The sequence below is a fragment of the Eutrigla gurnardus genome (assembly GCF_963514095.1).
Source record: "Eutrigla gurnardus genome assembly, chromosome: 14".
In the NCBI taxonomy this organism is placed as follows: Eukaryota; Metazoa; Chordata; class Actinopteri; order Perciformes; family Triglidae; genus Eutrigla; species Eutrigla gurnardus.
The window spans coordinates 13534463-13547262 of record NC_139937.1 but is presented as its reverse complement, the minus strand read 5'-3'; the positions used below and the strand labels follow the sequence as shown (position 1 = coordinate 13547262).

The following is a 12800-nucleotide window of genomic DNA, read 5'->3' as shown; positions in this document are numbered from 1 at the left end:
CGTGCTGTTAGGACGAGGACGGCGCGGGCTGCAGCTCCTGCCTCTCCTCCTCAGACACACTGACAGTTTGAGACAGAGGAGATGGAGCCCCATGCAGGGCAGCAGATTGAGTTATTGATCAGCTCTCTCCTTTCTTCTCTCCCCGACTCTCCCTCTGCTGCTCCGAGAGACCTCGTCATCAGGATAATGAATTTCAATTATTGCAGATTAACGGCATACGGTCTGTATGCTAATAATAGCAGAAATTAGCTCTTTGTCACCCCCTCCGAATTTCCATGAGGAAGGGTGGGAGAGAATGAAGGTTGTTACGGCCCCTGTTACTCACGTCTGAGGACTGCGAGGGAACTCAAAGAGTGAACGTTGACAGATTTGAGGGAGAATTAAGGAGAGACTTATGAGGACTTGCGATTTCAGCAACACTGAAGTGGCGGACGGAGAGTTCAGATACCAGAAATCCCGGTTTGATGGAGGAGAGTGAAGGAGAAATTAGAGAGGGAAAAGAACACTGAATAGCAGGCGGCTCTGTGAAAAGGAGAGGGCAAAGAAGAGAGATGAGAGCGGATGATTCAATAGAGACGTACAGAGACAGCGAAGCAGGAGTGGTAAAGTGGGGGAGAGAGTGAGTGAGAAGGCAGTGGTCATACAGTCACCAGGCAGCCACGCAGCTTAAGGGTCGGCCATTGTGTCTCCAGCACCCAGATTGGGGTGGTAATGAATGAATAATGAAGCTTGATTACAGTCCGTGAGATTGCACATTGTTCAGAATCAATCCCCGAAGGCAATTACAGTCGGTGCAAACAGCAGCCCTTAGCCTCAGCCCGGACAGAGCGGGATGCCATTGTGTCAGAGGACAACATCATCTTCGTCAATGACTTGTTGCCTCCTCGTGTCGGAGCCATTAGCACTTACTCTTCTCCTGGAGCACATTCAGCCGCCCACGTAAAAGCCTGGTTCACGTGTGTGTGTGTGTGTGTGTGTCCTATATCCTGTATACATGAACACCTGCAGAATATGATGGAGTGCATGTTTCCTTCTTGTTTTCAGGCTTGGTTTTGGATTGCTGGATGCAGGGCTGATGGTACAGCAGGCTGCGCTCTTCAACACTGTTACACCACAGAGGCAGTGCATGCAAGAAGGCACGCTCCCTCCCTCCAGGTAAGACTAGTATCAACTACATGTATGTTTATTCAAACCCCCATAGCTGCAGATGATCTATTTTTTGCTGCTTTCCCAGTGGCGTCACATGACTTAACCAGCTTCAACAGAGCAGCTTTCCCACAGGAATCAATAATCTTTCATCTTATCTTCACCCGTACTGCCACTGCGTTGTGCGTGTCTGTATATCTGTAAGGTAGGATGGATGTGGATGAGTCTGGCTGCATACCGACTTATGTAACAATCTTTTTATTGGTTAGGGTGCTTTCTCCAGGAGGCGTGGTCACAATACACATCCAATCAGATGGCTGCTGTGGGAGGACCAATGAGATCAACACTCTGGAGCACGTTCAGGTCAGGCGGCAGATTGAAAACACACTCAGAAGACACGATCGTGTGGAAATGTATTTGTTTTTTGGGAATAACCACAAAAAAAGAGACGCTTCTACTTGAAGCTAATTTATGCTTTGGGCTATATGCTTATTATTGCAAGAGAGAGATATGAGAAGATGAATATTATTCTTTATTTATGATTTTATTTTCCCTAAGATATAAACCATGTTAATAAGTCACTTATTAACATGGTATATCATATTTGAAGTGATGTGTCCTTCACATAAACGCAGTTCAAATTTATTCATCCTGGTTGTGATCTCATGCTACAAGCTAAGCTAACTGGCTGTAGGTTAGTAGTGGCATCAGTCTTTTCATTTTACTCTGGGAAAGAAAGCAAAAAGGAGTGATTCCAAAAAAATGCAAACTATTCCTTTAACAAACGGAAAGGTGAAAAGGTCTGTTTTTCCTGTATCGGGATTTTGCTGTAAACGGCAATTCCGTGTTTCTTTGACCTTGACATCATACAAATGGAGACGATGGAACTGGTATTGAAAACTTTAATTCTGTCTGCAACCACGGAAGCTCCGGCATTTCATTGAAATTGTTTCTGGAGGTTTCTGTCATTTGTTCTATCTGAGAACCGAGGAGATTACAAAAAAAAAAAAGGATCACACTGTGATGCGTAATGTGTTGGCTGTGTCATTTTCAGAAAATGGCAAAGCCGTGTTTTCTTGAGCGCAGGCACATACATGCAAATGTGTTTATGTTTGACTGTGTCAGCAGGCATACACGGTGTGCGTGTCTGTGCATGTGCACATTAGAGTTTGTGCAAACGATCTATGTTTGTGAGTGTGTTGTGTTGTGTGTGTACGTGTGAAATAGCGAGGAGAGAGAGAGAGAGAGAGAGAGGGGGAGAGAGGGAGTGTGTCAGCATGTAAATTGAAAAGGCTTCATCTTTGCGGCTCTGCTCCCTGGCAGAAAGCGTGGGTCAGGCCAACGCTGCGAGGTGTGATTGATGGACGTGTTGCCACGGTAACACGCTGTAAACAGGAGCGGGCTGTCAGTCTTTTTGCAGCTTGGCGGCTCTTTCTGCGATGTGCCATTGTCACACCAGATGTGCTGCTTGTGATGAACAGGGACAGGGAGAGTGTTTACTGGGTAGGAATCATGGGGGTGTGGGGGGGTTTGGGGACGGGGGTGCTTATTTAAATCATTTAGCTAATATTCCCCCTCAGCCATTTTTGTCACTGTGTCTTCCCGTTCTGCTCCCTACGTCTTTGTCTTCATCTTTGGGAGGCTAAGGACAGATTATTGGTTTGTCCATCTGTCCGGCATGCACAGTATCTCAGACAATACTTAATGGATTTAAACTTGACAGATATATTCTGATTGCCCTATTTGTTCATGTGTCACAGGTGCTACCTCAGAAATTAACGATGATCAGAGCAATCCAGTACTTTTTTAATGAGTACTGAATAGTAATTCTTGCAGAGAGGCACACGAAAAGATTGATAGGGCAAAACAAAGACTGAAAAACCAGGGGGAACAGCTAACCTGGCTCCCTCTTTCCCTCTCTCTAAAGGTAACACAATCTGCCTGCCAGCACCTCTGTCAGCCATTAACATGTTACATCTTGTTTATTTAAATCATTAAAAAAACGTAGTGTAAAATCAATCATTTATGGTTTTATGGGGGGATTATTTCTTGGCCAGACGCAGTAACTTCTTGTCGTCGCTGTCAGCTTACAAGGCAAACGGTGGGAACTCAAAGCCACTGTGGGCACAGAAGAAATGTTTTGTTCAACATGGTTTAATGCAGATTAAACAAACCACAGCAAACATGTTAATGATGCTGATATTTAACAGACTAGCCCGGTATTCCTGTCTTTATGCTAAGCTAACGGGTGGCGTATCCAACAGACGTGAGAGTCATATCAATCTTCTCATCCGACTCTTAGCAAGAAAGCAAAGATGTCAAATGTCAGACTGCACTGTATTGATGAGAAGCCTTGGAAGATAACATCCTCTCTCTCGTTTTCCCGTCTCTTCACCCCTCCATCGTTTGCGTTGTTCACACCTCCGCTCTTTCTTTATTTCTTGCCACCTGTCTCTCACCAGGTGAGAGTGAGCATTATCACCGTGTGCCGCGGTGATCTCTCTGTAAGCCTGGAGTCTCCAGCTGGCACCGTATCGCTGCTGCTGGACGCGCGGCCCAACGACGCCTCCACTGCCGGCCTGACAAACTGGACCCTGATGACGGTGCACAGCTGGGGGGAGCAGCCGCAAGGCCTCTGGACCCTGAAGGTGAGGGAGGAAATATACTCATCATACACACTTCTGCATCACTTGTGCAGCCTTTTATTTGTCGTTTTTTTTTATCCATATTTGAGCCACACTAGTAACGCCTAGCTATAATTAAACCACACTGATTAGCAACTTGAGACTGAAGTCGGAGGCGAGAGATGACGCGTACCAGTTTAACCAGATTAACAAACCAATTAAAAGCTAAATCATCATTGGATGATAGCTGGGGGGGTTCTGAGATTGCATTTCGGCCAAGCAGCGACCACCTGAGAAATTAACACAGAAGTGCTGAAACCTGCTGTTCCTAAAATGGCCACTTGAGGCTGCTTCAAAAAGCGAGTCAATCTGCATCAACCCCGTGTTAAAATAGAAATAAACATGTTTATAGCCTGGTACACAGTGAATTTTCATACTACTCATCTGTTTAAGTTATATTATGGCTAAAAGTAATGCATAAATGTGTGTGTGGCTGCTTTTGAATGACATGACTATACGGCTAGCTGCTAGCCTCACAGATCTACATGGCTGTAGACTCCTAGTCTGCTTAGTCTTGGTGTAAATCAAACAATGTTTTACACTTTACACAAAAGCAGAAATTACAATAAAAACCTTTCTTTCAGCTGTGTTGTTTTGCCTGTATATCATTAAAGATGCCCTCCAACATTATCAGTCTTATTAGCATATCTCAATCCTTTGATAGGACTTTGAATCCAGTGAAGAATTTAGATTTTCATCTGCAAAATTCACCCCTAAATCTTTCAAGTGATAATTAACACAACTTGCTGAAAAAAAATCCCCAAAAACAGCTTCTTGGCAAAAACTTCGACACAAATTCTCACATACCTCCCATCATGATATAGGAATGAATCGCCCCACTCCACTTGGTCCCCTACCAGTAGCTGCGATGTATAGAAGTTTAAAAATAGCCCGGCACAGCACAGCTCAGCTCGGTTCAGTTCATTTTGCCGTAGCAATGTGAATCATCCTCTACTTTCATCTCTGAGTTTCAGCCAAGCATGGCAATCTTCATTTTCCTCCCCGCACTCTTCTTCTTCTTTTTTTTTTCCTTTTTTCCCTCTCATAGATGTGCTGATGTTTGATACGGAGGAAGGAGCTAAAATGGAAGGGAAATTAAGACTGGAAGGTTAAGTAACCTTGGCCGAGGTTTGACAGACACAATACTGCCGACATCTGATTAGAATCCATACTCACAGACAGTAGGCGCGGAGGTCATTTACTGTATATACGTGTGGGTGGTTGCAAGGGGGGGGTGAGTGCAAATAGGCATCAGTCCTTGTAAACAGTTGGAGGTTTACAGAGAAAAAGCTGTGAAGATGAAAGACACCCACCCCCTGTCCTCTATCACCTACCTCTTCCTGCAAACACACACACAAACACACACACACACACACACACACACACACTCTCTTCCTCTCCGTCTCTCTCCCACGTCCTCTCGCAGATTTACTGTCCCCTCTGTGACCAATTACCGAGGCCCAGTATGTCACAGAAACGGGGAGGAAACACCGTGAAGCCGAGCCTCATAACGACGGCTCTGCTCATTACCAGAGGGCCCGAGACGAGTCACCGTGATGCTCGCAACACGAATTAACGCTCGCATCTTACGTGCCGCATGCCTTAGCACACCGCTAATCAGCACACACACACACACACATTGATTGGTTCTATGCTGTTTGTCAACTTTACCACAGATTGGTGTACACACACACACACACACACACACACACACAATTACAGGGCGCAGAATAAAAAGATGTTTCCTAACTGTTATTACAGACATTGTCAATTAAATGTCACGGCTCACCCACAGTTTACGTCTACTCGCTGTGCCAATGCAAGGAGGACTGTTTCCGTCACCTGTACTACAGTCATCACGGTTTGACTCATGTTCTTTGATGATTCCTGACATTGCCTGTGCTCCTGCAAGAAGAACAATTTCAGAGGCATGTCAATGAAAGGCGTGGAGAGAAATAGAGGACAAGAAGAGAGACGGAGGACATACAGGACTAATAGAAAAGACAGAAGGAGGGTTGTAGGAAGTGAAGGGTATAAGCTATAAAATGGAGGCCCTGGGAAGAGACTTTAACTGGACTATCTGCTGGATCAGTGTTTAAAAACTCAAGGGCAGCAGAGGAGGGGGTGAGGAGGAGGAGGAGGAGGAGGGTCTGTGGAGAGTCTATATTGATTCGTCATGATGACAATTGTCAAAGAGCACTGTGGTGCTGCTGGAATAAAAGCGGGACTGAAGTGAAAAGGGAGTGAGTGTTATGGCTCGAGGCTCGGCTGACCTTCCAGCGCTGTGAAGGAGACGAGACCGCGGGGCTGGAAATATACCCTCTCTCTCTCTCCTGTGTGCTGTCTCTCCTGTGCTCGCTCTGCCGCCATCTGTGGTGCCTTTCCTCCACGCTCGTTGTTTATCAGAGACAATATTGCGGGCAGTGTTGCACAATATAAAATCTGCTTTAAAACCCGATGGTAGCCTGGTATTAACAATCGAAGTTGAAAACAATAATATATAATCAATAATATTTATGATAACCATTAGGGAGATAAAGCAGATAAAAGGTATATCAGATGTTTCGACCGTGTGTCCTTGATCTTCCTTCATCATCTCCCTCTCTCTCTCTCTCTCTCTCTCTCTCTCTCTCATCTTCTCTCTTTAGATCCTTTCTGTCCTCATGCGGCGCTAAGAGGTAACATTCCACTGGAAACAGTAAAATATGTCACTTCAGCCATTAGTATGCCATATTTATGGTTATTACTGGGCTAGTTTAAAGGGTCGTTTCACCCGGATACAAAATCCATGAAAGATAGTTTTGGTTTTATTTGCCCGGGTTTTAAGATCTTTCTGAGACCTCTGCCTCCGCCCCAAATACAATCTATGTAAATGGAGTTTTGCTGTGGCACTAACAACGTAAATGTTGCTCGGGATTTAAAAAAATTTAATATTTCACTGCTGTGAGCAACAAAAACAAAATTTCATCATTTCGCCGTATTGAGTGGAAGCAGAAATCACCAAACCTGGGCACATAAAACGAAAACTATCTGCATTTTTAGTTGTATTAGAGGGAAGTACTCTTTTAATTGATAGTGACTATTTCTATGTTAGTACACAATATATTCATGCACAAACACAGAATAACCATAAACAACGATATACAAATGCGTCACTCCTGTGTCTGTGTGTGTGTGTGTGTGTGTGTGTGTGTGTGTGTGTGTGTGTGTGTGTGTGTGTGTGTGTGTGTGTGTGTGTGTGTGTGTGTGTGTGTGTGTGTGTGTGTGTGCACATCCCCATAATGTAAATCATTCCATTTAAGGGTGAACACTTGGTTTAAGATTAGGTTACGGTTAGGTTTGGACTAGGGTAGGTCTCCAGAAAATAAATATAGGTCAATGTAATGTCCCCAAAACATGACTTGCGTGTGTGTGTGTGTTTGTGTGTGTGTGTGTGTGTGTGTGTGTGTGTGTGTGTGTGTGTGTGTGTGTATAGCAGGGTGGCAGCGCTCTTTGAACAGAGATATCTCTGATTCCCAGAGGACTTTGAGACTCAAGCCGACTGTGACTAGTGTTGCTGTAGGAATATAATGGCACTATTTAGCCTGCAGCACTGTGGCGACACACACACACACACACACACACACACACACACACACACACACACACACACAGACACACACACAGACACACACAAACACAGATACACACAACTCCCAAACAGCTACTCTTGCAGGCCATGACTGACAGATCATATGTTTACCATCATCATCTCCGATGCCTCGTCTGGAGACACTCACACAAACCAAACACACAGTAACAAACTGATGATGGATTACAGCAACCAGCAGATCATGTGGAATCTATGGAGTTTGATCAGCACAGGCAGCCAATAGCAAACGTAGATATCAGCCAATCAGTGTCTTTCTTTTTGATGAATATGATGCTGTCTCTTATATTACACATACACTGTAGAATTTATCCAATTATCCTCTGGTTCTCTGGAGGAACTTCAAATAATTTGAGTATCTGATTCCAAACAAGTATAATATGTGTTTATAGATTTTATCCTGAGTTACATGGGGTTTGTACAACCTGGTTTCTAAGTGTTTTACTAATTAAATTTGTCATATTAAATATGTTGAATATCAACAAAAAACTCCTGACAGTTGTTCTCAGAAATATTAGGTTTAAGTCAGCGTATTCGTAAAAAAAAATATACCTTTCAAATGCAAAGTTAATCAATGCGAACACACTCAACAGACTACTAGATATTACATGTCCCTCTGCACTCTTTATAATGCTGGTAATGTCAGGACATTTTGAAATGACAATTTCATTTGTTTTGTTTTGTGTTTTTTGATAATTTATTCCATTAAATGGTTGTTATGTTCTGCGCTGCACAGGTACAGTGGGTGTTCGTGCGGGTGGTAGGAACATACTTATGACTTACTAATTGTAAAACTAATGCTATTACTTCACTTTAAAAGTTTTACCCTGAGTTAGTTTTATCGTTTTGTTAAAAGTGAAGAGTGGGAGTGGAACTCTGCTACACAGCTCTGTCTTCTATTTGTAATCCAAGCTGAAATTAAGACGACTAAAAATGATGAAAATGGAATGCAGATCTTTCAGCCAAGCAAGTATATATTTTTTTTATTTTAAATGCATACTGTTGGATTTCTAAATGCAGTTTTACTACTTTAAAAAGTAATAACACAATGATGCATTACCAATAACAAGGGAAGGTACCACTCACCACTGGTAAACAGCTCCACACTGAACAGCATATACAGTAACTACACAAACTCACACATGGCAGACACACTGTCAAAGCCCCGCTAGTTGCTACAGTAGGACTAACTCACACACACACACACACACACACACACACACACACACGCTCCCTCACTCTGGCCCAAGGTGGTTTTCTAGAGGTGCATATATTTGCATATATCTGCATGTTTAATGAGTTTTGGGAGATCAAGCGATCCGAGCGGCCCTTTGTGGATATTGCTTTCTTTTTTTTTATATAAAGTGTGTGTGTGTGTGTGTGTGTGTGTGTGTGTGTGTGTGTGTGTGTATGGAGGGGGCGGGGGTCTCCATGTAAATATCACCCACTGTGTGTTGGCACCCGTCACAGATGGTCGGGGCCGAGGGCACCCTGCGGGCACAGGATACCTATTTCTGTTTGTCTGCGTGCTTTGTGTGAGACTGGGAGGCAGAGAGTGTGACTCTGTGCGTGTGCACGCTCCTGTATGTGTGTGTGTGTGTGTGTGTGTGTGTGTGTGTGTGTGTGTGTGTATACTTTGCACTGTAGGTGTTTGTATGCAATTTACGATGTGCGCTTTTTTTGGTGAGTTTTGTGTTTGTTTTTGTCTCCATACGTGTTGCAAAATGTTCATTTGTGTAACCGCATCTTTGTGTGTGTGTGTGTGTGTGTGTGATAATGTACGTATATGCTGATGTGTTCAATACATATCTGTGCAGTGTGCGTGTGTACACTACTGAAACGTTTGTGTCGGTGCAGCCCCCGTGTGTTTGTTCAGTGGGTTCGTGTTCATGCATGCTGTAGTGTGTGCGTGGCTGAGCGTGTGTCTCCCAGCATGCAGTTTGGCCATGATGGCCCCGTTTTGGATGATTGATGTGTTGGAGGCATCAGCGAGGAGCCCAGGTTGGGCCTGAGCCTCAGTCTGAAACACTGCTGCTTCCCTGCTGCTTTACATATGTAGACACAGCAAGACTCCTCCTCTCCTCCCATCTGACTCTGACTCCCGCTCCAACACAGGCAACGCTCACAGGTTCCCTTTTAGGCTTTTACTTTGAAGCTTCTGTTTATTCGGTCCAAGTAAACGGAGCACTGTGGACTTTTTTTTTTTAACTTGCTGCTGTACATTTTACACCTAGCCCCCCACCCCCATAATGCTAATTTATTTCAACTTCAACGATACATTTCTCTGTTTTGTCTCATAGCCAGGTCATAAAGAAGTGTGCTTATTTATCTGGTGAAGTGTTTTGTTACATGAAACATTTACATGTGATTTCACACAAAGTTCATAGATGTTTTAATGAGTGCCTTCTATAAAGATATTGAATATCAGCATGAGATGACTAATGCAGTGCAGAAATATCAGTTTCATCATCAAGTTGTTAAGTTTTCATAGTTGATTGAAAAAAATAGATAATAATAATGTATTATTTTGTCTTTTAGCATTATTAGCAATGAGCTAAGTAGAAAGTCGGCGGTTCTTTAGGAAAATAGCAAAGTAAATATATTTTTTAGTTCTTTGATTGTCATTCATTGAGTTTAAGAGTTTAAGGCTCATTCTGGGTAACTGTCCCCAGCTGCCTCTATAGTTGCTCAGTATCCAGCTATAGAGGTTATGTGGCTACACTGCGCCGCCTCCTGATTTAAGGCTGTATCAATTTGGAGAGTCCTTCTGAGAAATACTTACTTTTGGACACTTCGGAGAGACATTTTTGGGATTCAAGAGATCTTTGTTGGCGTTCTCGTCTCATCTCAAAGTTGTCGATTTGCCAGTGGTGTTCACTGTCTTCCTCTTATTGGCTCCATGCATCTTCCCCCCGTTTGTTTCCTCTCTGTTTGTCTGCGTCTGTATCACTATCTCTCTCGCCGAACTCCTTTTCTCTTCTCCTGCTCATCCTCTATCGCTGGGTCTCACTTTCCTCTCCGTTTCATTCACCTTTTTTTCGATATCCTGCCATCTCTCGCCCATCACTAATCCTCCACCTCTCTCTTTTTCCTCTCTGGCTTTGAAATCCTTCCCCTCGCCCCTCTGTCTTCTCCTAATCCTTCCATTTTCTTTGTCTCTCTTTTGTCCAAAAGTCGGTTTAATTTCTTATTCCTTCATGCCCGGATTTTGTCTCTGCCAGTAGTATACCATACAGTGGCTGACATCACCAGACAGATCATATTTTACTTTGACGACGCAGAATTTGAATGTTTGTCAAGTTATAGCATTGAAAAGTTTAATTTATGGAATTCATGTTGGAAGAGAGTAAATTTGTGTTAAAAAATTAACTTCAGCTCAATTAAAAACAATTAAGACACTCAAGATATTTGACTTCATGAGGTTACCAAGCGACAGCAGACTCACAGCTCCACGGAGAGCCATGTCGACCCAGTAGAAAGGCATGCTGGGAGGCTGGCAGGCATGCGAGGCGTATCGATCCACCTGTAGCATCCAGCTGTTTGTTTACCAACAACAAATCAATGCAGCGCTCGGCTGGGAGCCGCCATGCTTGGCCTCTGGTCTGCTGGGTGCACTCACACACACACACACACATATATATATATATATAAACCCACATGCAGGCTGGACAGCTGCTCTGGCAGTCTTCGGACTAAAGGAGCAGGGTTTTGAGGGTATGACAAGACGTACTTAAATTTAGTTTTTAACCATAGCGGGATACTTTAACTTTTATATCCAGTTTTTCCCTAATTAATACCATATACTCCAAATAGTGGAGGGGATTCAGAATGGTTCAAGTGACCAGCTTTCGTTCCATTTGTGATAATCTATCTGCTGGTCTGACCTGCTAAACGCACCTTTGGCCGTTTGGAGGATGTCATAAATCACAGCAAAAGTTAAGATGAAACAGTTTTACGGTACAATGATTTTTCTTAAGCCCAGTGTAAAATCATCAAATTCTTGACTTGAGCCTAGCTCAAGCCTTAGTGAATTTACTTGAGTCCACACCTTAGCAAGAACCCAATGCTAGGATGAAACTGCATGTCAGCCCTGGGAGGCAGGAATGAAGAAAAGCCTCGGGCGTGAAAATTAAAAATTGCAAAATATTCCTTTTATCCCATGTGGTGTCCGAAGCGGCAGCATGTGGGACGCCTCACTTTTTACTGATAAAAAAAAAAGTCTGTTTGTTTAGCCTTCTCGTGCCTACTTTGACAACTTTTACAAGGTGTTCCTTGACGCTGACCAACAGCAGCGTAACCAAACAAACCAAAGTGAAAAGGGGAAAGTGTTGTTTGTTCCTGCAGGTGAACAGTGACGCAGTTCCCCGGCACCTCCTCTCCGCTCAGCTATACCTCACACAGGTCGGGATGGGTGGCAGGTTATGATAGGTTTGCTTCGTCTGTCTGTTTTCTTGTATTGTGACAAGTATATGATATGGATCACTGCCACACACCACAGTATTTATAGCTGAAGGCAATTTGAATTTCCTGTTCCTAGATGGGCCTTTATAAGAACACGCAAAACAAACAAACAAATAAAAGAAAAACATACATAGGAGCATAAAAACAGCCATAGAATTATCATAAAACTTAATCACACGCAGCAGATCATCAAAGGCCAAATGACTGATCTGTATTCAAAAAAAGTTCTGTAAGTGAGTTTGACATGAACTCACTTACTTACATCGTTCAAATGACGGTTTACAAAACACTGAGAGGTACCACTGAGCATATGAGGAGCCTGGTTCTTTTAGGTATTTATTTATTTATGGTATTTATGAATGAGTCTTTGGAAGCTTTATGGTAGGCAACTGGACTTCCTGGTGGACCTTCACAGTCACATTTATGAATGGGTTTAATACTAGCAATTTTAACATAACATTGACTTTATTTAAATTATGACAGTGTAATAACGTGTAATTTTAAAAGTCTGGATTTTTGTAGAAACTTGTGTCCAAGACGCAATTACTTTGACCTGAAGTAGAACCATATTTGTCTCTGGGATCGTTTCCTGGACAGTATGTAATAAAGTACTCCATTAATAATATTGCCCTGCTTTCTCCTCATTGGTCACTGCAACTAAGTATTCCACATGACTGTATTTCTCTCTGTGAAACAATGCCCTTGCCCGTGTGTTTGTTCCCAGGTGACTGACAACAAAGGCACAGTGACGGCCTGCGAGAGGCCGAGTGACGAGGTGGCATCCGGAGCCTTGCTCAGCGTTACACTCATCCTCTACGGCACCTTCCACCCACACAGGACCTCACACGGTACGTGAGTGT

At 43.3% G+C, this 12800-nt stretch overlaps 1 protein-coding gene across 6 annotated transcripts in view; it reads left to right on the top strand.

The window, feature by feature from the left end:
• The window catches only part of LOC311024072 (furin-like protease kpc-1), a 173659-nt gene that overhangs the window by 125401 nt on the left and 35458 nt on the right, over positions 1–12800 (top strand). For all 6 annotated transcript variants that reach the window (XM_084026279.1, XM_084026276.1, XM_084026280.1 and 3 more), the window contains exons 14-17: positions 1045–1155; positions 1416–1509; positions 3609–3794; positions 12665–12788. In XM_084026279.1, the coding sequence (XP_083882405.1) occupies positions 1045–1155; positions 1416–1509; positions 3609–3794; positions 12665–12788 (515 nt within the window). The remainder of the gene's footprint in view (positions 1–1044; positions 1156–1415; positions 1510–3608; positions 3795–12664; positions 12789–12800) is intronic.